This window comes from Schistosoma haematobium, chromosome ZW (assembly GCF_000699445.3).
Source record: "Schistosoma haematobium chromosome ZW, whole genome shotgun sequence".
NCBI lineage: Eukaryota > Metazoa > Platyhelminthes > Trematoda > Strigeidida > Schistosomatidae > Schistosoma > Schistosoma haematobium.
Window position 1 is genome coordinate 82,296,134 of NC_067195.1, and position 27,908 is coordinate 82,324,041.

Genomic DNA, 27,908 nt, shown 5'->3' on the forward strand with positions numbered 1-27,908 from the left:
TTTCTGATTCAACCACACGTAACTATTTTTACTAAACCGTTTAAAAGCCAGAGGAGTTAGATTCATGATATCGCTGTGATGTCATCATTTGCACTCATCTCACTGAATGCAACTTTCCACTAAATATCAGAAACCCAAACATTTACAGCTTCATTTTTTAGCAATAGTCAGTCATCAATCAGAGGTTTCCGAATAAATTAGACACGAAAACGCAGTGAGACAAAACGTGATAACCAGAAGAAAAAGCGGAACCGTTAGAGTCAAAAGTGCAACAAACAGAAATCCAAGATACTCAAAAGTACATCTGATAAATTAACTTCGGAAAAGCGATACTCTTGGTATTACTTCAACTGAAATAAATTCAGTTAAAGAGAAGGTTGTAGTCTTAATGCGTAATAAACAACCAAAACTGTAAAATCAACTCAACGAGGAAAAATACCACTATCCTTTTTAAATAGCGCTTCTATTACAACACGATGTGGTTAAAAATCATTTAGTGGATGCATTCGAAAGAAGGCTAAGTAAATTGAAAGACATAATCACTAGCGTTAACATGGAATTTGCAATCATGCGCTTTCAAACTGCTATTACTTTCCCCAAAACGACACCTTTGGTAAGTATAGTCAGCGTGAATTGTGGTGCCAGGTGAGAGTATTTCGCGTGACAATTAAGCATTCTGACACTTAAACCTGTCTATAGCTGGTTACAATGCATCTGGTAGGTATCTTGATCTACACCTTGTTAATTACAGCGCAAATTTGGGTTTTGCCGCGCACTTCAGGATATTGCGCGAGGTCGGGCACGTTAGTTGAAGTCGTAAAGTGCTAGGGTTTTATCGTTGGGTCTCAAATGTCTGATTACGCTGCATTCCAAACTTTGTTGTTACAACTTCAAAGCTCGGATAACGAATCTCGTACACGTTCTGAGGTAAATCAGAGTTTTGCTTTCATTGTTATTTTAGACGGCGTACGATGCCATTACACCAACAACTCGATTCACTCTGCTCCTCCAAGTGTTAAATGACAAGAGTATTGTCTCTCAGGTTAGTTCTGAGTGTGTTATATTTTGGCGTCCGTAGTCAAATGTCTGTTACGTGGCTATACTTTACCATGGGTGTCAGAATCCCTGTTTGTGTACCTTTGATAATTTGTGTTACCCAAGTATTTATCGCCTGTTAGTTTTTCGCAGATGAGAGAAGTTAGGACTAAATTTTAAATATTACAACTACCCTTCAGTTTATGCCTATCTTGTTATGCTTGTTATATTTCATATCCCAGTGATTGATGACCTAACAGAATTGCTTCCTTTCGACCACCCCAGATTAACTGACATTTAATTTTATCCGCTAAATCAGATATGCTTAATAGCGACCCACGCAACGATGTATAGACCTTTGTATCAAGGTATGGATAGTCACAACTGCTGTACGTGAACTTTTCTAGAACTTAACCGGGAATGATTTGGTGCTGGTATCAAACAACTTTTCGCAGACATTGATGTGGCCACATTGAATTAATTGTAGCGAAGTTTGCAACATGATATCGTGCAGCCAACTACTCGTAACCAGACTAACTATAAGATTACGTCTAAGTTATCACAGTGTTCACAAGGTCCTTATGACTGACAAGGTATTATCATAATCGGAGTTAATATCTCTGAATGATAAACATAAGTTGCACTATTATGAACTCTGATGAGAGTAATCAATCATACCCAATCCCACCACGACTTGGGAACAGTAGGGTGAGTTATTGTATTTCCCGACCTTTCAATGTAATTCGTTTACTAAGTTTTGTTTCATGTCTGAGCTCTTGATATTACTAAATCCAGACAAAAGCGTCCAAACTTACAAAAGAGCTGAACACAATCCCATTTGACTAGTGTCTATTGCTGGTAATCCCAGTTTGTAAGAAAGGACGCAAGTCCTTTTGTGATAACCGCAGCAAAATTAATTAAACTATTATGGTGTCTAAAATACTAGCCTTTATAATCACTTGACACTTAGCTAAGACCTGTGAAAAGCAAGCTGGTTTTGGACCAGGGCGTGTACATGTTGACCAAATGTCTTGGAAACGAACATACCAGCGCCTGACCATAATTGTATTTCTTGACCTTAAGGTAACATTTAAATCAGTTGATCATCAGGTTGTGTCAACATGTATTATTGGGAGATGTATCAATGAATTACTTCAACCTTGCAAAGGTTCTCTTTTACAGTATTTGTCGAGTCAGCTTATGAAGTATCACCACGGTTGTCGACCTTCAAATATTGTTCGTCATAGATGTCTTAGAAACAACACCTAACTTCAGGGGCTGGTCTACTAGGAGGTTCACTTCGGATCCACAGGTGCTACCTCTGTCTAATGATGCTAATAAAATAAAAGTTTCATGATCTTGAGCAGAAATGCTAGCGTGTTCAGAACGCATTCTTCTCCCTCTAAGTACGAAACGTTTATTCAGGACTCGTCTGTTTTGTTGTCTGAATTAATGATAGGGAATCAGGTGGTTGAGTGTGCCGACCGCTTCACTCGTCTTGGGAGTGTAATCAGTCCTACTTAGATGGCGTCTGTCGGTAACTTGGTCCTCATTTGCCGACTTGCGTCACTTGTGGCGCAGATGAGATGTCCATCTGCTAAGTAACATGTGTGCTGCTCAGCAGTCTGCCCTTTCACGTTATGATTGCAAGATATGGTCCATGAAAGCAAAAGACATCCATGGATAGCAGGTTTTTGCTCATGGATATCTCCAAAGTATTTCATACGCTTTGTGGAGCGACCAAGTGAGCAATACTGATGTCAAGCATTGAATACTGGGAAAAAATGAAAAATCGATTGGTGAGGTTTTAAACATCCATTAGCTGTAGTAATTAAGACGTGCTACTTATGTTCACCCACCTGGATGAGCAATGTTTTCTATCAAAGTAACCACATGATGGGTTCTATATATAAGTCTGTATCAAATTAATGTGCTTCAGTATGTGATTTACTATCGTTTTCTAGATAATAGATGATTGGCTCTGTGTTAAAACGTAGGCTAATCAGTTATTAATTTAGAAGAATTGTATCGTCTTTCCTACTTCAATAATCGTTTCTATAACAAACACCAAGTTACTATGACATGTGAACAAACCAAAATTAGTCTTGTGTGTCGGCGATCAGGTCACGCTTTTTGTCCCCAAGTTCCTGTCCTGCAGATGTTACAAACTTCCTAAATACTATCACATTAGTGTCTATTTGGTCCGTCATGACTGTTTTAAGACTGAAAAATTTATGTAAACATAATACTGGTCAAAACCATCTTGTTTGTAATTGTAGTACTACATATTAAAAAGTGTGGGGTTGGGTCACACCTTAATTGCTGTGATGTTATTCACTTTCGAAATAATTTTTTGTTAATTTTTAAATTTCTGGATTGTCAGTCTCGACATATGGCTGCGATTCTCGCACGCCGGCTACTAGTCAATGATTATGGTTCAGCATTCTTGCCTCTTCCAGTCGAAGCAAAAAATTCAGCTAAGCAACAGCTAGTTTTAATTTTAGTTCATGAAAGAGAACAATTAATGCGCAGAAAAGTAGCTGATCTGATCTCCGAACTGGTTCGAATGCAATCCGGTAGGTTTATTTATCGCTCTCTTGAATTTCTTCGTTTTAAGTGACTATTATTTGGTGCTCATGCTCAAAATGTGTATATAATTCAAGTCAAGAAGTAGATAGGTGTTTATTAAGAACAATGTTATTATCTGTTGTAAGACTTTATGAGAGGGGATTTTCACATGTTTATGAAAATATATTTGTTCAAATATCCTAGGTATTCCAAAATATGATTAGTACATTTTAGTGCTATGGGCTTATATAGGTAGAGTATATTGTTTCGAAATGTGCTGTGATTGTACGGTTTAATTCGTGTATTTGAAAATGAACATCCAGTGTTATATTTCAGTATGCTTCAATTTACTAGTCTAGAAGCAGAAATCATTTACAACTAGATTGTATTATTAGAATTAGGTTAACTCATTCACCAGCCACCGGAATATGTCACACCCTAGTTTTAAGCGCTTATGAGAAAACCCGGTTATCCATATCGAAGTAGTTGGATCGGGTTTCAAATTCCAAAAGTCGAATACCTTAACCACTAAACCACCATTCCACGCAACTAGAATGATGATCAAGTAGTTCATCAGTTTGAAAGGAGCAAAATTCTATCTGTTAGTATTAGTAAACGCAATTCTTTTCGCTGCAATATTAACAATATGATTTTGAACATTTATACAGATGATGATGGTAATTCTGAATGGCCAGAATTCACTTCCATTTTGCTTGAATGGTCAAATTCACCTGATTCCGGGTTACGCGAAATCGCCTGCCACATTTTTGGATCAGTCCCATCACTATTTGGAAACCAACAGGCACAGAGCATAGGGATTATTGGTCAGTTTCTGGTCAGGGCTATTTCTGACCCTTCAAGTTCAGAGCTTAGAGCTGCAGGGCTACGTGCCTTAGCTGCCTTTACTGTTCAAAATGCAACTGAAGACTCTGTACTTCAATCTCTCCGAGAATTGGTTCCCGTTGCACTACAGGTATAGTTGTTTAGAATTTACCCATATTTCATCGTAATTAATATCAGGAACTTGTCTAACATAAAGATGTCGACTATTAAAATTCAGTTGCTTTCTCTCCCCAGTTTTAGTTATTTGTAACTCATACATGAGAGTTATTATTCTCCACGTAGTAACAATCTAATTTGATGGTTCGCTGTATTATGGCTGTTCTTTTGTATATTGAGGCAGAAAATATTGTGTTTTTCATTCTTATTTACTAAATTGTATCAGAAATCATTGATAATGATGAACTATCGTTCATCATTTTGGTTCATCTATCATCTTATTAAATAGATTATATTTTGTTGGTTTTCATAATTTCCATCTGATAAAAAAGGTTTACCGTAAGTTTTTGTTTCTCACTTATTTGATGTATCAATCTAATTTGTATTCCTTGTTTCAGGCTATTGCTACTGCTATCCAAACAGATTCAGAAGATGATACACCTCTAAAAGCTTTAGTTGACATTGCAGATGCTGCGCATAAATACTTAAGACCTTATCTAGCGCCTACATTGGAGTTATGCTATAAGGTATGTTACGAATACATTATTTTTTTCTTGCTTTTTATTGGTTTCTTCCATATATATAATTCGCTTTTTCGCACTTATTGCTTTAAACCCAGTTTTAAAGTCTATACAGCCAGTTTTATTTTTACATACTAAACTTTTACAACCAACATATATTCAATGAAATCTTAAGTGGAAATCCTTATTTTAGTAAACAGTAAACACGTTCATTTTTCACGGGTCTGTTTACAAGGCTTTGCATCAAACTGGGAGACGAGCTGAATCGCCACAAAAATAAAATGAAATCACTAAGTAGGCAAAACAAAGTTTGAACATGTGAAACGATAATTAAAAGTTCAGAATGTAATAAACCACTATTTTAAATAGACAAAATAAGGGTGACAAATTTATAACACTAGACGGCTTACTGTCAGAATATGCTATCGGCCGGAAAACTGGTAAGTGTTGCCATTCATACCCACTATACAAATATACAATGCTTAGAAAGCGTAACATTGTGCGGAAAAACATCAACTATTTTTAATTGGTCTAAACACATTAGTCTTATGCATTAAGTGCTTGCTACAGATAAATCTTCATTACTTTATAATTTGAGTACATAAAATGATTTTTATTGTAATAATGGGCATTCACTAATTGCATGTCACTAGATGAAAAATTTATTATGTGAATTGTTATGTATGTTTATTAGTTTTACAAGTGATCACTTTAATCGATATAGTCACTTTTCCAAACTTAATTGTCATTCACTGTACATTGAATTATAAATCCTTACGTGTTTTAACACCAAAATATTCTGAAATTATTTTTCTTTTTCTTTTTTAAAAATCATATTCAATCTCAAAGTTTTTCAAAACAAAATGCTAAACCAAATTTTAATAGTTCAAATTTAACCATTATAAATTATTCGTCATAGAACAAGTTCACAAATTGATTATTTGTAGACTTTTTTGTCACAGGTAGTAACTTACTGATTGTACTTGTTCAAACTTTAAACAGAAACGATTGTTTTTTTTTACTTTGAATCAACCAAGTTACATTATTAAATGGAAATTTGAATGGACACTTGTATTATCTCAGATTTATTCTTTGTAGTTATAAAGCCACTCCTTGTCCAATGATCATTAACAAGTAATTAGACTCTATCTCCATGCAACCTATTTATTTCACATACATCGTTATTCTAACAGGAATTAATTGGGGTATTTTACCACTACAATTATGTATTTGATGGTCCTCATTTTACATACACATCGACGTTTCAAAAAACATTTTCACTTTGCATTTTTGATTTCTACTTCCAACGAAAACAAATTAACACCTAATATCAACTATTAATAACTCAAACTTACACACAATCATTTATTTGTTTATCTTCATATTGTGAAATTTTCACATGATTCGCATGTAACTGATTCATGTTATCCTTCTTACTAAAGTCAACATCTGGATATGATTGGATAAACACAGTAAAGTTTTGATTTGATTGTTAAACATAATATATTTCTTTGATAGTTTTAATTTCAATAGTTACCCTGAAGAAGTCCAGACAATTTTGCTGGACGAAACGTTGAAATCATTTAGATTTCAATTTCTGAGACTATTTCAAATATGGTTTTCACAAATAACTATCTGAAAATTTCAACTGCTAGTTAGTTATCGTTTATTCCATTCATGACATCTTGTTAAGGTCTTTGTCTTGCATTCAAAATTTATATGCATAAGGTAGATTGCAATCCTGAGGCTTTTTAAGAGCACAATCTTTTTGACCACTCGAATTTTTTAAATCATTCTATCTTGAACCGTATTTTTTTTAACACAATACTTTTTTTATGTAGATATTGTGTAACGAAGAGCTTGAGGAAACACAAAGACATCTAGCCTTGGAAGTGATTGTTACACTAGCAGAAAATATACCAGCAGGTGTACGAAAGTCAGCCAGTTTAATCGAGTCTCTTGTCGGAACATTGCTCAACATGATGTCAGAAGTTGATGAAGAACCTGACTGGGCTGATGCTGACACTGCAGAAGAGGAGGATGACAGTAGTAATGCTCTCACGGCGGAACTTGCGCTTGACAGGTTATCATGTGCTGTAGGTGGTCAACATATCTTAAATGAAATCCGTCGATCTGTCCCAAATATGCTGCAAAACGGTAATTCATGAATTTTTAGTTTTTCCCTAATTTTACGGGTTAAGTAACTAACAGTTTTTACACAAAATCTGCATTTCCTTAGTCAACGTACAAATATATCTATACTATTTCGAAGAAAAGATATTAGTTTGGTTTTTAGTAGTCCTATATTCCGTGAAATTGTGATCCTTAACTAATTTGTTAATCTTACTGGGTATTTTGATAGTTATTCATCAAATAAGTTCTGTTTGAAACTTATTGTTTTATATGCAAAGATGAATAGTGGCTAGCAGTGGAATCCAGGACGCACGTTTCGTCTTATTTACTAGCCACTATCCGTCTTTGCATATAATACTTGTAAATTAAGGCTATATCGAGACAATACGCACAGTATGCACATATGCCAAACCAAAACGTGGCATCAGTCCTTGAAGTCGCTAACTTCTAGTCTTAGCCATGTTGGTAGATGGAAACTACTCGGTTGGGGTCCGCGCGACCATCGCAACCAATGGTTTGAGACTAGGTGACTTGGCTCAGAATCGATCACGATGGTGTAGGTATATACACTCTTTGTCTTCCCTTAAACTATGAGATTAAAATTATTTCATGTATTTCTTTCTGTACTATATCCTTACATAAAACCTTTCCTTTATACATTACACCATTGAGTTAACTGCTTCTATGAATCCGGTGTTCGTCTTGCTGTGCTAATGAGGTGTGGCAACTTGAACCGATGTACGTATGTGCCTGGTCCTACGTTGTAACTGACTGACTGATACCAATAATAGACTGATCAATTGCAGTTCTAAACATCAATGGGAAGATTCAAACAAACAATACCAAGTGAATATTATTGTTTTGTTTACAGCTGACTGGAAGCGACGGTATGCTGGATTAATGGCAATTTCCGCATGCAGTGAAGGGAGCAGCAAACAGATGGAGACTATGCTTGGTTCTATATTAGATGCCGTCCTCCCTCGTCTTAGTGATCCGCATCCACGTGTTCGATATGCAGCTTGCAATTCTGTTGGACAAATGGCAACGGATTTTGGTCCAAAACTACAGAAAACTCATCACAGTACTGTGCTCCCAGCATTAGTCCAATCACTTAACGATACAGTGCCTAGAGTACAAGCCAATGCTGGGGCTGCTCTAGTCAATTTCTGTGAGAAAGTACCACAGGTTTGTGAACAGAATATTTCTATCGGTGTAGTTTTTTCGTAATCATTAACATGCAATAATTTTAACTCACTAGTTGGATTATATTCGTTCCTTATGAAAGCCACCATGTATTTTATAAAAACGACTTCAACAATTACCTTTAACTTTGCATCTATCCGCATAATTAGACTTTGGTTCAATTCTGTTGCTATCATCTACGGTCCGATTTAGCTACCAATACAAGCTTCTAACTCTTGATCACCATAACAAAAAAAGCCCCCAAATGCCCTGGCATGGCTGAGGGTGAGGAGAGGGTTTTCTCCATCGAAATGCTCTCACATGGCCACACGTATACAGCCACTGCCAGAAAAGTCCTACTCACTGACTTCTCGCGGCATTACTGTTGTTTACAAAATTGAGAGGACGAAGAGCGAATGTCCGACGCTTTAACCGGGTTGGTGAACTTGGAGGGTCCACCGAGGGAAGTTAGAAAACCCTGGTTCCAAACCAATGGTGCACATGGGTTCTAGGATCCTAAGGAAACAAATGGCGTACGAGCCAATTACTGGTCACCGACTACCATGTGACTGCATCTCCTTACGTTGCTCCACTACCTTGTGGATCAGACCTTTAAGTCGAAGGCTCCAGATGTGGCCTAAGAAACCATCTACTTCGATCTGGGCACCCTAGCAGTATCACAGGCCACAAACAAATCAAGTGACTTATGTGGCGCATATGTATTCAGGGCTCCGTTTTATCAATATATATGTGTTAAATAAATAGAATACACCTATGGTGGAGAAGATTTGTAGCTCAGGTGGATGATTTTGATGGAGTTTTGTTCTCTGAGCTGGATGGTTTGGTCGTGGAGCTTTCATCGTTCTTCTGAACGACATCATCAGCACAAACTTCAGATAGAAGTGAAGTGTTCGAATTTCTCCATATGTGTTTCACAGCTTGTTCTGTGCACCTCGATGTTGATTGGTTCTTGTTGACCTTAAATTTATCATTGTTTACTTCTTTGTTTTGGTTGTGTCTCCCATTGGTTTGATTTTTGTTCCCATATTTATGCATGATTTTTCTGATTGGTTGGTAAATTGGATTGATCTCAATATGCTTGTTGATTGCTGATTGACCTGAGTGCCAGGCTTCTAGAAATTCTCTGGTGTTTTTGGAGTTTCCTCTGTCTAAGATTTCCACATTTTCCCAATCGAATGAGTGTCCGTAGTTATCCACGTGTATTGAAATAAGTGAAGAAATATCATGGCGTTTGACTGCTAATTGATGTTCATGTAGGCGTAGGTGGAGGGGACGTCCGCTTTGTCCGATGTAGTGTTTGTCGCAGTTGGTACAGTTTATTTTGTAGATAATGTTTGATTTGTTCTCCTTTGTTATTTCATCTTTTGGTTTGCATAAGATTGATTGTAGTGATTTTGTTGGTTTGTGTGCCACACCTATCCCGAAGGTTTTCAGCAGTCTCGTTGCAGTTTCTGATATTCCTTGTATGTACGGTAGGGTGATCCTTTTACTGATTTTTGTGCCTGACTTGGGTTGTGATGCTGTGTGCCGTTGGTGCTTTTTGATAAAGTTGATTGGGTAGCCGTTCTTTTGAAATATGTCCTTCAGGTATTTCTCTTCATTTCTTCGTGCTGCCAACACAATTCTTGGACCAAATTAGGGACATTCAAATCAACAACGACGAACTCATGATATCCTTCGACGTAACTGCACTGTTCACCTCAATTGAACCACAGTTAGCAAAAGAAACTATATCCCTACTACTCAACAACGACACAAATCTCACCAAATACACGACGCTTCAAATTCAAAGTCTACTGGAGCTCATCGATTTATGCCTAACAACATATTTTCAATTCAACAACAAAATCTACGAACAAATAAAAGGGACACCAATGGGATCACCAATATCAGAACTGATCGCAGAGGCAGTGATTCAAAGACTAGAAGCCGCGATACTACCGGTGATCAAGCCAAAAATTTGGATTCGCTATGTAGACGACACCTTCGTCATCTTCAAAAAGAATGAGCTGGAAAACACATACAAACTGATCAACAACGTTTTCAATGACATCAAGTTCACAATGGAACAGGAGTCAAACAACCAACTAGCATTTTTGGATATATTGATCACTAGAACTGATACAGGAAAACTGGAAACTCAAGTATATAGGAAACCAACCCATACAGATCAAATTCTCAACTACAACAGCAACAACCCAAGGGCTCACAAAATCAACTGCGTACACACATTGTTCAAGAGGGCGAGGACACACTGCAGCACACTGGCAGCACGAAGAAATGAAGAGAAATACCTGAAGGACATATTTCAAAAGAACGGCTACCCAATCAACTTTATCAAAAAGCACCAACGGCACACAGCATCACAACCCAAGTCAGGCACAAAAATCAGTAAAAGGATCACCCTACCGTACATACAAGGAATATCAGAAACTGCAACGAGACTGCTGAAAACCTTCGGGATAGGTGTGGCACACAAACCAACAAAATCACTACAATCAATCTTATGCAAACCAAAAGATGAAATAACAAAGGAGAACAAATCAAACATTATCTACAAAATAAACTGTACCAACTGCGACAAACACTACATCGGACAAAGCGGACGTCCCCTCCACCTACGCCTACATGAACATCAATTAGCAGTCAAACGCCATGATATTTCTTCACTTATTTCAATACACGTGGATAACTACGGACACTCATTCGATTGGGAAAATGTGGAAATCTTAGACAGAGGAAACTCCAAAAACACCAGAGAATTTCTAGAAGCCTGGCACTCAGGTCAATCAGCAATCAACAAGCATATTGAGATCAATCCAATTTACCAACCAATCAGAAAAATCATGCATAAATATGGGAACAAAAATCAAACCAATGGGAGACACAACCAAAACAAAGAAGTAAACAATGATAAATTTAAGGTCAACAAGAACCAATCAACATCGAGGTGCACAGAACAAGCTGTGAAACACATATGGAGAAATTCGAACACTTCACTTCTATCTGAAGTTTGTGCTGATGATGTCGTTCAGAAGAACGATGAAAGCTCCACGACCAAACCATCCAGCTCAGAGAACAAAACTCCATCAGAATACACCTATAAATCACGTATTCTTATGATTAGGCAAGCTGATAACTTCATGAACATTTGGACGGTGATGTGGGATTTTCAAACAATGTGGTTTTTACAAATCACCTGGACATCCACCTGACTTATCATACAACCTTGAGATGATTGCGCAAATATGTTTCTTCACTCAATTTACCACTCAATTATGTGACTTTCGGTCACTAGGTTGTAATTTTAGTGTTATTGAGATGATATTCACTTGTGTATAATTAATGTATTGGTCAGTCTAATAATCGAGTTTGTGTTATAACTTAGTTCTCTAAATTAAGTGGAACTAAATGTAAATGAAGTATTCTTATCATGAAAAATAATCCCCAACTAAACAATAAGAGAAATAAAATGTTTAATTCCACAAATTAAGAAAAATTGACTACATTTACTTACGTTAGCGCATCGTGCAAACAAATAATTATTTGTCATGTTTTAATTCGTTATTATACATGCTCATATATTCCATTTTTCAGCACATTCTGGTAAATTACTTGGATGATCTGGTCTCCAAACTCGAACAAATAATGAATTCCAAGTTTCAGGAGATGGTGGAGCATGGTCGCAAGTTAGTGCTCATGCAAATAGTAACAACTGTGGCATCTGTTGCTGATGCAGCTGAAAAGAAGTTCTTACCGTATTATGATCGGTGCGTTTACTTTGTATATATCGATTTCCAGTTTTAGACTATAATAAACCTTCAAACTGTGGTATGACGTTTTAACTTTTTTCATGTGTCCTTAGTTGTGAAGTATATTTGAAATATTTAAAGTCGTTTATGAAGACTCAACAACTTACTTTATGGATTGTACAATTAATTGTTCCTAAGCCTGCACAATCTTTTATTAAGTAGAAAAAAATAATCGGTCAATCTGTACGCATCTTGCTCATTTATTTTCTTTCTACGTTTTGTAACTAACACTACATGACTACATTCAGTGTCTCACTGCATTTCATTCATCAACATAGTTATCCAATATAATAATTATTATTGTCATTATTTGAGCACGTAAATATTGGTACAAGGGGGGGGCACCAAATGTATATGCGCCACGCAAAACAATGAGAATGGGGAGAGAAGAAAAAAGGAAGGTAAGGAGCGCAAAAGAAAAAAAGAAGAGAAATAATAACGACCAGATTAGTGTAAGGTAGTGTTATAATGCTAATAATAATGGAGAAAACGGAAAGGTACAACCAGTTAAGGAAGATACGGCCACTTTTTATGAAGAAAGTAAATGAAGGTTACAGCAGGATCGCCACTGACTTCTATTCTGATCCATATCTGATGACGTCTCTAGCCACTGTCGCACCGTCTCTCGAACCCCAGCCAAGGAGTCGTGAAGTACTAACAGTCCTTTGCAGCTTTCTTTCATACCTCTACACCATGTCATACACTGACCACCTCTCCGCTTTTTCCAACTAGTCCCAGCGTTGGCAAATAATGCACGACATGGAATTCTCTGGGACGACATTCGTAGAACATGTCCAAGCCATCGAAGTCGATGTTTCAAGATGGTGAATGAATGAAAATGACAATATCCAATATAAATGTTTTATCGATCGTGTATTCATAACGATGATCGTATGTTGTTCATTCCTTTCTTAAACAATATCGGAGCAAATTGTTACCTAATTTATGTCAGGCTGATCAGGTTCAACGGCTGTATTACGTAAGATCTCGACCTTATTTTCATTCACCACATTACATTTCCATGTCGATCAAAATGTAAAAATACCAGAGTCTCTGTAGTTAAAAACAAATAAACCGTCATCAGGTGCTCCACCAACTAATTTGATAAAACCGATAATCGAATTAAATCAATTTAAAAGTAACATTTTCCATTTAAGGAGGTAGGAAAAAGATTCTGTCTTTTTTCTTGTCTTTGACAGACTCAAGTCATGTAAATAATCTGATTGCGAAATCTTTTAGTAAGAAAATGAATGTCAAAATGGATAAAACCACTTCAGGTTGTATGTCTATGACAAGATTGGATAAGAATAGGTATTAAAATATGTAGGGCTGAAATAAATTATTTATATTATCGGATACTGTCTTGGGCAATGTAATTTTCCTGTCTATCTCCCGGCGAACTCAAGGGAGCTCGGAGACATTCCATCTAATCATCTTTTGGAAGGACTTTCCAGAATTTCGACGTGTAGCTTCCCGATTGAACAAATGCTAAAAACCACTGCACACGAATCGAATGATTGTGATAATGGTTTCGTTTGTACTAAAAACTATAAATACCTGAGTGTTTTGTACCATATTCGACACTTTGGAATAAGTTTCTTTCCCACTCGTCTTCTATCTTCTAATTTGCGACTTGGACGGTTCTAGCGTTCGAGTACTCAAGTTGTACGCTGTATAGCAAAAGTCTAAGTTTTAAATGTAACACTCCCAATGTGACAGGAATGATTAACTGCATACCTTGAGCCATATAAATCCTAACGTTATTATTATCACTATTATTAGAGAGGTAATCTTACAATTTGTATATTTCCCGATTTTCATTTCGCTTTTGTTACTAGAAACTATGACTTAGACCTACTTTATCTCTTGAATCAAGATTCTGTGTCATTTTATCTACCTCACACCGTAGTCATTCGTTAACTAATATAGAAATGATTAGTGCTAATTAATTGTACATTTATCAAAAGCGCTGCAGGCCTACTTAACAGTCATTACTTCTTAGCTATTTACTAATTAGGTAGATTGTTTAGAAAATAAACCATATTTTATTAATTTGAGTATTCATCATCTTATATATTAGCTATGTTAATTTTAATTTTATGTTTACTTTGTCTACAGTTTTATGCCAGTTCTAAAGTATATAATGGAAAATGCTATACACAAAGATTTACGTCTATTGCGTGGTAAAACTATTGAGTGTATAAGTCTTATTGGATTGGCTGTTGGAAAAGAAAAGTTTATTCAGGATGTCGGTCCGGTAATGAATCTATTACTTCAAACTCAAACGGATTCTGAATCATCAGATGAAGATGATCCTCAAGTAAGTCTTCATTATATAGTATTCAGGAATGTGTTTGCATCTACTGTTATTCTTTTGATTCATGATTATAATTTCTAATTCCTAGGCTTCTTATATGATTAGCGCTTGGGCACGAATCTGCAAGCTATTGGGTCGTGATTTCGAAAGTTATCTTCCTGTTGTTATGCCACAAGTATTACGCTCTGCCTGTGTAAAACCTGAGATATGTATCCTCGACAATGATGAAGCAGACGATGTAGAATCGGATGTTGATTGGCAAGTTGTCAAATTGGGAGAGGACCGTAATTATGCAATTCGTACAAGGTTAGTTGGAAATATGAAGATTATTTTATTGTTAGCTTAAGTTAGTTCAAACCCTAATTGTTGATAAAATTATTTATTTTTCTTTAGTGGACTAGAAGACAAAGCAACAGCTTGTCAGATGCTGGTTTGTTATGCACGTGAAATGAAGGAGAGTTTTGCTCCTTATTGTCAACAAGTTTTGGATATTATGGTCCCGTTGCTTGACTTCTATTTTAATGATGAAGTAAGTTATAATCAGTTCTATTTAATTAATCAGTTGATAGATTTTTTCTTAAAGACATGTTCTGTAAATTATTTGACATTTTAAAGTCTTATAACCAACTTAACAACATGAATATACCTCCTCCCTTAAGTAATTAATGATTACTACATTCGGTGGCTAAGTGATATGGGAAGGAAAAATTACGCCTAGTAGTTAGGTCTCAATCGAGTAAAAGCGTGATTGAACTACAAACTGTGATTCCTTGCAGTAGCTTATGACATTTTATGGTATTGTTTTTCGTACTAATATTTCATACACAAAAGTGTCATTTTATTAAATTAAGAAATTAATTATTGTGGCTAGTGGTCTTGTCTTTGGTTTTAAATCGCTCGACAGCTTATGTCAACAATTCGGTCTCGTGAGCAGCCACTACTCTCAAATACTCTTTGTGTCACTGTATATCACTGATTGATCATCATTTATACTCATTGATTTTAACAATTGAAAATTCGTTTATGGAATTAGAAAATCGTAGTTCTCAACTTTAATTTTCCGGTATTATAATTTTAACTAATTCTGTTAATAGCAAATACGAAGCTCCCAAGTCACTAATACTTCAGTGTTTTTTAAAGATTTCAGTGATTGTATTTATTCTAAAGCACCATACTCATATACGGAAGATTAAATCTGTGCAGAGATAAAAGTCAAAGGGAGCAAGACCATAGTTATCCATCGACTAAGAGGACCTCTACGACACGAAAACTTGATCAATGAAAATACTGACATCCACTAGGTGTCGGGGGTTACCCCATATAACTATTCTTACTTTATGATATTTATCAATAGAAGTTTTTTCTTGTTGTATTTGTACACACTACATCAACCATGCATTTCTTGACGTTTTTCTTCAAACAAATAGGTTCGTAGTGCTGCTGCCGAATGCTTACCTTTTCTTCTTAGTAGTATGAAGGTTAAGCAACCAGAATTGGTGAAAGCTGCCTGGGAACGTGTACACAAAAGTCTTATACGAGCAGTAACCAGCGAACCTGAACGTGATGTTGTAGCAGATCATCTACAAGCACTTGCAAATTCTATCGAAGCAGTTGGAAAGACTTACGTGACAAGTGATCAATTAGCTGAAATTCGAAAACTGTTAGATCATTTGTTTCATGAACATTTTGAAAAAAGTGACGAACGTCTTGCACAACGACAGGTAAGTTGCATTCAGTTTACATTGTTCTTGTAATGTTCATAAAAAGTCACTATTACACAGAAGTATTAAAACACAAAATACGCTCTTATTAATTTAGATTTAACGATTTCTGGTGATAAATAAACCTCGCAAACATATTACACTTTTCGTTCTTTTATATGGGACACTGGATCTGTCATTAAGTTAATTACCACCCCCCACACACAATTCCTGAACCAAATTAAGGACATTCAAATCAACAACGACGAACTAATGATATCCTTCCATGTAACAGCACTATTCACTTCAATTGAACCAAAATTAGCAAAAGAAAATATCCCTGCTGCTCAACAACGACACAAATCTCACTAAATACACGAAGCTTCAAATTCAAAGTACTAGAACTCATCGATTTATGTCTAACAACATATTTTCAATTCAACAACAAAATCTACGAACAAATAAAAGGGACACCAATGGGATCACCAATATCAGAACTGATCGCAGAGGCAGTGATTCAAAGACTAGAAGCCGCGATACTACCGGTGATCAAGCCAAAAATTTGGATTCGCTATGTAGACGACACCTTCGTCATCTTCAAAAAGAATGAGCTGGAAAACACATACAAACTGATCAACAACGTTTTCAATGACATCAAGTTCACAATGGAACAGGAGTCAAACAACCAACTAGCATTTTTGGATATATTGATCACTAGAACTGATACAGGAAAACTGGAAACTCAAGTATATAGGAAACCAACCCATACAGATCAAATTCTCAACTACAACAGCAACAACCCAAGGGCTCACAAAATCAACTGCGTACACACATTGTTCAAGAGGGCGAGGACACACTGCAGCACACTGGCAGCACGAAGAAATGAAGAGAAATACCTGAAGGACATATTTCAAAAGAACGGCTACCCAATCAACTTTATCAAAAAGCACCAACGGCACACAGCATCACAACCCAAGTCAGGCACAAAAATCAGTAAAAGGATCACCCTACCGTACATACAAGGAATATCAGAAACTGCAACGAGACTGCTGAAAACCTTCGGGATAGGTGTGGCACACAAACCAACAAAATCACTACAATCAATCTTATGCAAACCAAAAGATGAAATAACAAAGGAGAACAAATCAAACATTATCTACAAAATAAACTGTACCAACTGCGACAAACACTACATCGGACAAAGCGGACGTCCCCTCCACCTACGCCTACATGAACATCAATTAGCAGTCAAACGCCATGATATTTCTTCACTTATTTCAATACACGTGGATAACTACGGACACTCATTCGATTGGGAAAATGTGGAAATCTTAGACAGAGGAAACTCCAAAAACACCAGAGAATTTCTAGAAGCCTGGCACTCAGGTCAATCAGCAATCAACAAGCATATTGAGATCAATCCAATTTACCAACCAATCAGAAAAATCATGCATAAATATGGGAACAAAAATCAAACCAATGGGAGACACAACCAAAACAAAGAAGTAAACAATGATAAATTTAAGGTCAACAAGAACCAATCAACATCGAGGTGCACAGAACAAGCTGTGAAACACATATGGAGAAATTCGAACACTTCACTTCTATCTGAAGTTTGTGCTGATGATGTCGTTCAGAAGAACGATGAAAGCTCCACGACCAAACCATCCAGCTCAGAGAACAAAACCCCACCAAAATGGTATATATGTTTATTATCTTTTGTAATGTATCTTCAGTTAACTAAATAGACAAATGGAACATAAACAAAAAATATTAAATATTTTAATTTTATTCATAGGTACAATAAACTCGACTATCTGCCTATTTTACTCACTTTTTTGATGATAAAGTATGTATATTATGATGTATTTCACTCATGTTTAAGGAAGAGTTTCACTTAACCATTATAAGCGTGACATTATTATATAGATTTGCAAAACACATTTATTCAAAACATGTTATAACATTTTTCTACTTTGCCCAGAATGAAGATTATGATGAATTCGAAGAAGAACGCCTGTTAAGTGAAAAAGATGAAGATGAATATGTTTTATCAAAAATGTGTGATATTGTTCATTCCATTTTTGCTGCTTTTGGTGTTGAAGCACTTCCTTTCTTTCAACAACTTATGGTCTTCTGTGTCAAACTCCTGGTATGTGTTTATTTACTATTTATTTGTTTATTTATTTATATGAACAAACATTGATACAAAGGTAAACCAAAATATATTTACACCATTTCCCCCCAGGATCTTAAAGCCCACATGCACCATTGGTTTGAAATCAGGGTTTTCCAATTCTCCTAGGTGGATTCTCTGTACCCAACCATCAAACCAGTTTAAGCTCCGGATATCCACTGTTAACTGAAATATTTATATCACTCTTTTCAATAGGTTGTTTTTTAGTTTTAATCATTCTCTTTCTTCGCCCTGCATAGGCTGCAAGTTCTTTTTTTATATGGATCTTCATAGCATTACTCGCACACCGTAAAATGACCGAGTGAGCAATATTAATGTCAGTCATTAAGTACTAAACATCGGTGATGTTGTAAACCTTCATCAACTGTAATAATTACGACGTGCTACTTATGTCCATCTAATGTGAGAGTAAGTTTGAAGAAAGTTGGGCATGGCCAAACCAACACATGATATCAATCCATGAAGTCACTGACTGTTGGTAGATGTACAATGTCTGATTGGTGTCCACTTGATGACCATGATCAACGATTAGAGACATTTGTGCTACATGATTGAGAATCGTTCATATTGACGCATACGGCACTACTCTTTATCTCCCTCTCTATTTTGAGTTGCAGTATTCCTTTATATGTACCTTTTCATTCTGTCTTTTCGAATAATCTCAATGTTTAATCTCTGGTTATTATTACTGCTACTTTATTTCGACTCTACTATTTATCTCATCTCATCCCGATATGGTATGACTTGTGCCTACACACATCTGTATCTGGCTCTACTTTGATTACGGATGAATGAAGATACTGTGAAAAGCAGTCGAATTTGGATTGGTTTTGATAGGGAAAATAGATTAAACTATCTACACATCGTTCAGTTATCTGCTTTAGTGCACCAAGTGTAAATACAAATCCAATTATACATTCCACTACAGTACACCATTTCAAATCGCTCACCCCACAGATTGTTGTAATAAAAATGAGGGATTTCTACGGTTAATTAAAGGCAATGTCTGTTTAGTATAATTATTCCTTATCATAAATCTTGAAAGCATTTGATCTGAACAAGTTTTAACATAGTGCGTTTGTAGACTAGTTAGAAGTATTCCATCTATTCATTCATATTCTCATATTTGTTTTAACCCGGTTTTTTTCATAGGAACAAAATCGTCCTTGGTCAGATTTGCAGTGGGGCATCTGTTTATGGGATGAGGTAATTGAATTTACTGGAACACAGAGTTGGCAATTTCATCAATTCTTCTTGCCTACATTTGTCCAAGCTGTACATCACCAGCAGCCGGATGTTCGCCAAGCTGTTGTTTATGGGATCGGTGTAGCTGCTATAAAAGGCGGTCCTGAGTATAATCAAATATTGTCTGATTTTGTTGGACCACTTATACAGCTTATTGAAGCCCCAGATTCAAAGTCTGAAGAAAACAATTTATGCACCGAAAACGCAATTAGCGCTGTCACAAAGGTGCGTTTCAATAATTTTCAAATGCATTTTTCTGCACAATTTGTGCCATTCGTTGTCTGTTTTTGCATTCCATTGCGATGTGAGCTCTTAGTGATAATTACCTAATTTATTTGTCTAATGGTTACGGTAGCTCTGATTGAACTGAACTTGTCTATTCATTTTGTTTACTAATATTCCTTAATTTATATAGCAATCAATAATTTACATTTTCAACAACATTAATGTTTTTATTGAACAGATTATGAAATATCGACCTGAATGTTTACCGCCAGCACTAGGAGGTATTGACGCTTTGATCGTTCGATGGTTAGGTTGGCTTCCTATATGTGATGATACTGTAGAGACTGAACATGTATACGGCTATCTATGTGATCTTATTGAAGCCAACAATCCTGTTGTTATTGGGCCGGATAATTCCAACCTACCCCGTATCGTTCGTGCTATCGCTGAATCTATGTCTACTGGCGGCTTGTTTGATACAAATGCTGAAGAAAATCGATCGAAATTGGAAACGGTTAATGAGACCAGTGGTTTCAATCAGCAAAACGGTTTGGAAAAACCTTCCGCTTATCAACGATGTGTATCCATACTGCGCCACATACAAGTAAGCCACTTGAGTTTAATTCACATTTTCGAAACATGAGTTTGTGCTAATAACTAAGATAAACGCTTCAAGATCAACCCACACAGCTTAGAAGACTCGATTTCATCAATAAACATATTTTCACCTTCCCACTAGATATGTCTCACACATTACACATTATGCGTACAGAATTACCGTCTGTTAGGCAGTTATTCTTCAGAAATGTCTGTGAATATTAAGGATTAAAAGTGAAAAAATCCCTAACCTGTCTTTTACTTTTGAATTAGTTTGTTACTCTATGATCTGTATATATCTTTCATTTTGAACATAAAAACTAAGACACCTTTCTTCTCATCTCGTTAGTAATAAATTTACTAAATCTTTTACACACACAATGGGAACTTCAAGAAATCATGAACAACACAAGATTTATTGGAAATATGCATACACCCAAATTACTAACACTTGACGCCGATACAGTAGGAAAGGAGATTAGAGAAATGGAAATAAAAAGAGGAAAATACCGACAGCTATTTCAGTGAAAAATTTAGCCTAAAATACAACTGAAATAGATCAATGACAATTAAACAATCAAAGGTGGAACAAAACTAAGGAGTGGGCAAGTGTTATTCTCATTGATTTCGACCTATTTCATCCAATGTCTTTAGAATTTCTTTTTTTTTAAGCTGTAATCAAAGAGAATTTTGTAGTCCATGTTCCACTTAGTGTGACAATCATTTCATAATTCTTGGATGATGTTTGTACTATAGTTTGGTAAAAAATAACTTTGATTATTATAGTCTTCTTTATAGACTCGTATTTTCAACAATTAGAATGATGAATGTTTCAACTCAAGTCAAAAAATGATAATCTACTGTTGAATAAGATTTTTTTTTATTGTGACCATCCACTTGTAAATATGTTACAGGTAGAAGAGAGAAGCATCAATCTCTTTGAATAGTATCAATGAAAAATGTTTAAACTCTATTTTATTTTTAAATTTTAGTCACCTTAAACTTTTAATAAAATTTTCTTCATGTAAATATCTTTTGTTTTATTATTATTTTCTTCTTCTTTTAGTCTAATTCATCTTTGGTAGAGGTTTGTGTCAGTCAATTAAATGAAGAACAACGTAAAGCTCTTGGAATTGCTTTAATGGGTCATTAATATGAATAAGATAGACCATTTCATAAAATTAATTTTATGCCTATTCTGATTGTTTATAGACGTGGATAAATTTAATTTATCATTCTAATTAATATCTTTACTATTTCCCTCTTTATAGAGAAGTATACTACATTACTTTATTAATGTTTTGTAGATCTTGTAAATTATTCCAAAAAGTGTAGAATAAGCACTTCCTATTTGAAAAGAAAATATTTTTTTTCTCTCTCTTCTATCTGCATGGATATTTCAGTTTTTTGCCTACTTTGTTATGGTCTTCTATAAACTAAATTGTATGCGTACCACCGAAATCTTTTTTTTAAAAAAATTAAACTAATCAGATTCAAATTATGACATTGTTTGACCCTTAATATGTATCGTATATGTTCATATATGTATTGGTATCTGTTTCAGTGTTTTTCTGAATAACTTTTCTCATGTGCTTTCCTCATATAGATTTTCCCTTGGATCAGGATAATAAATGTAACATATGTGGTTTAATTTAATTAACCGTTTTCATTTCAGTCAGTACTTCAATATTCATGTATGTTTTAATCTGATGCTGTTAGTCATAAATAAAGTAAGCTTAGCTGGTTGGTTATCCATTAATTGGCATCTCGTAAATTTAAAAGTTTACAGGAGGAAAATTTATTTGTTCATTTCTATGTAACAGCATTGTTAAATACAAAATGTCTATCTCGTCTCCCTGTTACTAACAATAGTGGTATTGAGCCTGTCATTAATTTTTTTCCAAAGAAGAACAAGTCTTAAGTTAGTTCTAGTTACATCGAAACTGTAATGTATGTCGTAGTTCAGAGGGACCAAGCATATTTGTTGTTAAAGGTGACTTCAAAATTTTAGAATTAATGAACAGTTTTCAATTGTTTAAAATGAAGCATTAATTGAAAGGATTATACATTTATTTGATTCAGCTGAACTTTCAGAAGATAATGTATTCAAAGATAATATTTTCGAAGCACCAATTACTCAGTACACAATGCTCCATTCCGAAATAAAATTAATTTTCTCTCTCGATAGTTATAGCACTTATTTCTTATTGTTCAGTGAGCATCAACAGTGAAATTGCGTTCCGTGTTGATTTTTATTTATGATAATCATCAAATATTCCGATTTCAATCGTTGAGTTTCAGTAAATTGTAACATTCAAGACGAACAAAATAATCTCATACACTTAAGAATTCATTAAATAGTAATAGCTAAGCAAATTATTCCACATTATATTCAATGTATTCCAGGCACTACTAATTAAAAAATGGCACCAGTCAATCTTGAAGTGAAAAACTTATGTAAGCACATTACTCTGTAGTTTGTAGCATTTTTGAAGTCCAGTGTGAAGGGAATTATGTTTTACGAGTACATAACTTATATCCGGATTATTCAGCCATAGTAAACGTAGTACTCAGCAAAAATTGTCATCGGCTCGGGTTGTCACTCTAAATCAGGACAATGATCTAGTGGACTGATAAAAATCTAATGATCAGTGCATGTATTTGGCCAGTAAGTGGTTTAATTTTCTAAGGAATAAACGTGTGTAAATGATTGCTTATGTATGCACAGTGCGTTCTAAAGTCATTATTAGTCTGTTAGACTAAATAAACAGTGCCTTAAACGTCTGAACTTTACTGCAGATACTGTTCCATTAACTGATAAGCTTGTTTCCGCATGATTGAGACGTTGCCATGTCAACTCAATCCAGGTAAACAAAACTACCTGTTACTCAAAGTACTGTCACTGGACTTTGTTGCAGTTTACCTAATTTTCACGTCTATCATTTTAAATATTTACGAGTTAATTTAACAAGTGCTCAGCAGTACTTAAAGTTACAATTGATTTGTGTGTGTTCACTGAACAAAGTTGTTGCGAATTAAATTTCTGTATGCTCACCTAATTGAATCACTAGCTTATCTAATTCACAAATAAACAGTTTCTCGTAAGTTAAATGACATCAGTGACCAGCAACAGCCGGATATCGTATGTTTTATTGGCCCGCTCAGATTTTTCTATCCCCAATAAGAACTTTGGAAAAATATACCAACTTATGTTATTATTATGACTGAAAAACATGGTAATGCGTATCGCTTACTTAACCACAATGTGTCACTATCCTGTTCATAACTATGCCTTTCTCGGTACGAAGTGATTAATAAGTATGTAATAATTAACTGTAACCTATGAACTGTTATACCGACGGTTAGTTAGTTTACAATTATGGCTGTATTGAAATACCATAAACCACATATTTATTATCTACACAATAAAAATATGCATACTCACTAGAATGTCCCTAATGATTAAAAATCTTTCGGAGTCAAGACCGTTCTAGACTGATCTATCACAGCACTTATCAAAGAGATAGTGGCTTAGTAGTTAGTAGACAGATGTCGTCCTTATGACGTTGGGGTAAGACTTCACTTCGTTTGAGTACTTATTTGCTATCAAGCTGAAAGTGTACTCCAAGGCTGATTTCACAAACTAGTATTTGGTTTCCAAGTTATGTTGAGCAGAATAAAATGTTGGTCGATTTGTGATAACTTTGGTGATTGTTGTCAGCAAAAATGTAACGTAAAAAAATTCCGCCCTTGGAATCTCTGAGATTACATTACAGTATCCTGTCTCACTACCTCATAATGAGTTCAACGAATAAAATACTGCAGAATAGACAAGGTGATATCTGATCACAATTACTGTTTATTTAATGACATTTCATTGTACAATATATAAACTAAATAAAATCTACTATAATTTAACTAGTTCAAACAAGTTCCTGCTACCAATTTTTTAAATATAGTATAATGATAATTATTTGGTATAACATGATTGCCAAAATACAGTCGTGTTTTAATAGATGAATTCATGAGTCAATTAATGCTACACCACCATAGAAAACCTGAATGGCCGTTTCGTCCTAGTATGCGACTCCTCGGCATTACGCATCCCGCGGGATCATGGACCGCACTGCTGAGGAGTTCCATACTGGGACGAAACGACCATCCAGTGCCTACAGGTTTTTTATGGTGGTCTAGCTTCAACTGACTCATGAGTTTAACTATTAAATTACTAAGATCTCAACAAAACCCCCTTCTAATTAAAACCGTATGTGTAGAATTATTCACAAGACAATCGCAGACTGTTTTGATTGATTATCATGGGTACTATAGCTTGTAAAGTCTTGTGCATAATATATTTTTGCTGATAAATGTGGGATTTTTTGTTAGAATATAACTTCAACTACCTATTAGGCATGAAGAATTACGGTTAACATTTAGGGTTAAGCTTCTGATATCAAATATAATGTAAGAATGCCTTTTAGTAATGTGAATGAGTTTCGTGCGATAAAATCCCAAGAGGCACTATCTTTAATCTAATTGGTTCGTCCATAACTTGTAGATCTGCTGAATTTCCTAAATATCAATTTCTAATAAATTGAAAAAAGAATATTACCATGATATAGAATACTCAGTCAAATTGTCTACATTTTAACATTCATTTATTGGATTCTATAAAACAGAAAAACAAATCTTGAGCATAGATAGTTCAACTTATATACAATAGAATCTAGTGTTGCATTATTTTTATTCACTTTACCCAATGCAATGACCGAAAACAGGTTGAGGGGACCAAATATACTTGGATACAAAATTACAAAATCTCTTAATATAATCTGTGTACCATACAGTAAATATTTCATTTGCACAATGTTTAACAATTGTTTTAGACTTCATTGGTTCTTCATTTAAATACCAGTCATTCTTTTATCTTTTTCTCTTCCCTTCGATCTTCTCAACCTTTTGTGTCCAGGCATTCCACTTTCAACTGGTGTATATACTACTTATATCTGTCGACATCATTAGCACACACGAACTTCAGATATAGCAATAATTTCTCAATTCTGAGCGTTTCACAATTGATTGATCACTGGGTGGTGATCAATGTCATACCTGTCAAGTCCTCCTTAGTGCAGATCGAATGCTGTCGACAAAGTTTTACTAACCTTTTTACCTTTTAAAATTAAAAAAGTATTGTTAATGAATCCATATATTCGGTTGCAATTCTATTTCAGTGATGAGAAATAAATCAATAATCATTCAGAAAGTGAATTACATACTCAACGATTACGTCAATGCATCGTTAAACTGTCACAACGTAAAATGTATTGACTTGTTGGTTTTGCAACTTTATGAAGCAAACAATGAAATTGATTGATAATTGATTAAAATTAATTTTTTAATTGTAAAATACATGACTTTACTTTTACCACTGTGTCAAACATTATTATTATTATCATTGGTTTCTACAATTATGCGTTTGTGTTTAAGATCACTTAAATTCATGTCAACACATCTGTAAATTTACCAACTCGGTTTTATGCTTGCTACTCAAACTATGAATGATAGGAAGTAAAATCAAAATAGCAAGAGGTAACCGAAGCTACCAAACCCAGTAAATTCAATTTTTAATCCAACCTAAATGTTTTGATGATGTAATCTCTTTCCACTTCAGTATACCTTACTCTAAAATATCATCAGAATATTTATGTGTGTGTTGGGATACTATCCGAGTACTGAAATGGAAATAAGTATTTTTCTTAAGGGGCAATTCGCTGAGCCATTAATCTAAAGGTCTAGTCCGTAGGACAATGGGGTACGTCAGGAGATACTGTCCCATGTCAACCAGTGGCTAAAAATATGTTCGTACACCATTCGTTCTCTATAGATCCAGGGGCGCGTAAGCACCTTAGTCTCGAATTAGAGTCTTCCGAATCTCCCAGGTATATCCTGAGTATTTACCAACATAGTCAATTGATGGACATTTGTTTTTCATTCACTCACTTGTGTAAATAAAACTCCTTCAACGAGGAGATGCTGAGAAAACCTTCACAGGCAGTGGGCAGTATTTCAAAAGGGAGAATGGACTATCTCCATCCTCTGTCGTGTCAGAGCAATTGATATGCATAACTTCTATTATTGACATCATATACAATTCATTTAGTTTATTTGAAACTTTCTCACATGTGACAGAGAATGATGGTGAGAAATTCGCATTCAGTGATTATTTTATTATGGAAAAATAAGAATATGATTCAATCAAGAAATTTCAAGAGAATTTTCCTTTGTTTTGATATGTTGCTTATTTTCATAATATGTGTAACTCTATTATTTGACTTAATTTCATAATTATTATATTCTATCCAGTCTTTGTAATAATCCTAATTCAGTTTTGATTCGACCACTAAATACAAATAACAAAGTTGATTGTTTATATTTATTACTATGTTCAATAAGTCGTTATATATATAACTAAATCACTGGGAAGAGTTCACTTCACTGAATCACATTTTTGTTTCTCATGTATCATTATAGATATTTGGGGGGGGGTATTCAAGATTAATTCAATGTGACAACAGAGCACATATTTCACTTTTTATTAATTTTTTATATAAAGGGTCAATAATATGTCATTGGATCATTGGAAATTCCTGTTGTATCCCGATAAGAATAATGAATGATAATTTTTGGGATCCATTTATGAACCAATATTATGAGTATATTTTTATCGTATAATTGTCATGTAACTAAACTGTTCATATTCATGCCCCTTTTATTGTGAGCTTTATTTTGACCTATGAACTATTATTATACGATTTACCATTCATGAATTATTCCCTGTCTGTTAATCGCTACCTCCCTCATTCACAGTCACATCTGGCTAATTGTTGTACAAATGTTGTTTCATATTTTATTGGTACGTTGTGGTCGGTTTCTTTGGTATATGAACTCAGTATCCTTGAAATATAATGATTCATATCTCAGAGGCTGAGACTTGTGTTCTGGACTCAACTGGCTGGGCTAGACAGGGAAGCAGGGCCAATCGGGACTCTTGGTCGTTCTTACGTGTTTTACATGTCTTTGGTCCGATCGATAATACCCTGCGCTCTAATCCACAGTCACAAGCTATAACAATTCCCAATTTCCATTTACTTGATTTTGTACAGATTTCATTGAATGACTAATTCATGAAGTTACAGTTCATGAAATAATATTTTATCGAACTAATAACTTTAGTCATATTTATCATGATCATTTAGTTGGTTTGATCAAAAACAATGCTGGAATGATCAAGTCAATACTTTGCTCTTGAAACTGATCATCAACTGAGAATACTTGTCCGAAGACTACAACTAATGA

At 35.0% G+C, this 27,908-nt stretch overlaps 1 protein-coding gene across 1 annotated transcript; it reads left to right on the forward strand.

The window, feature by feature from the left end:
• Nucleotides 1-651: 651 nt before the first annotated feature.
• IPO5 (Importin-5) lies at nucleotides 652-27,908 on the forward strand. Its single transcript, XM_051212465.1, has 17 exons — nucleotides 652-927; nucleotides 962-1,042; nucleotides 3,419-3,611; nucleotides 4,272-4,576; nucleotides 5,001-5,129; nucleotides 6,965-7,280; nucleotides 8,128-8,441; nucleotides 12,057-12,229; nucleotides 14,390-14,591; nucleotides 14,677-14,894; nucleotides 14,982-15,117; nucleotides 16,016-16,309; nucleotides 18,273-18,440; nucleotides 19,638-19,955; nucleotides 20,194-20,559; nucleotides 21,619-23,220; nucleotides 25,522-27,908. The coding sequence occupies exons 1-16, from the start codon at nucleotides 850-852 to the stop codon at nucleotides 21,703-21,705; spliced, it is 3,378 nt and encodes a 1,125-aa protein (XP_051072650.1). The 5' UTR covers nucleotides 652-849; the 3' UTR covers nucleotides 21,706-23,220; nucleotides 25,522-27,908.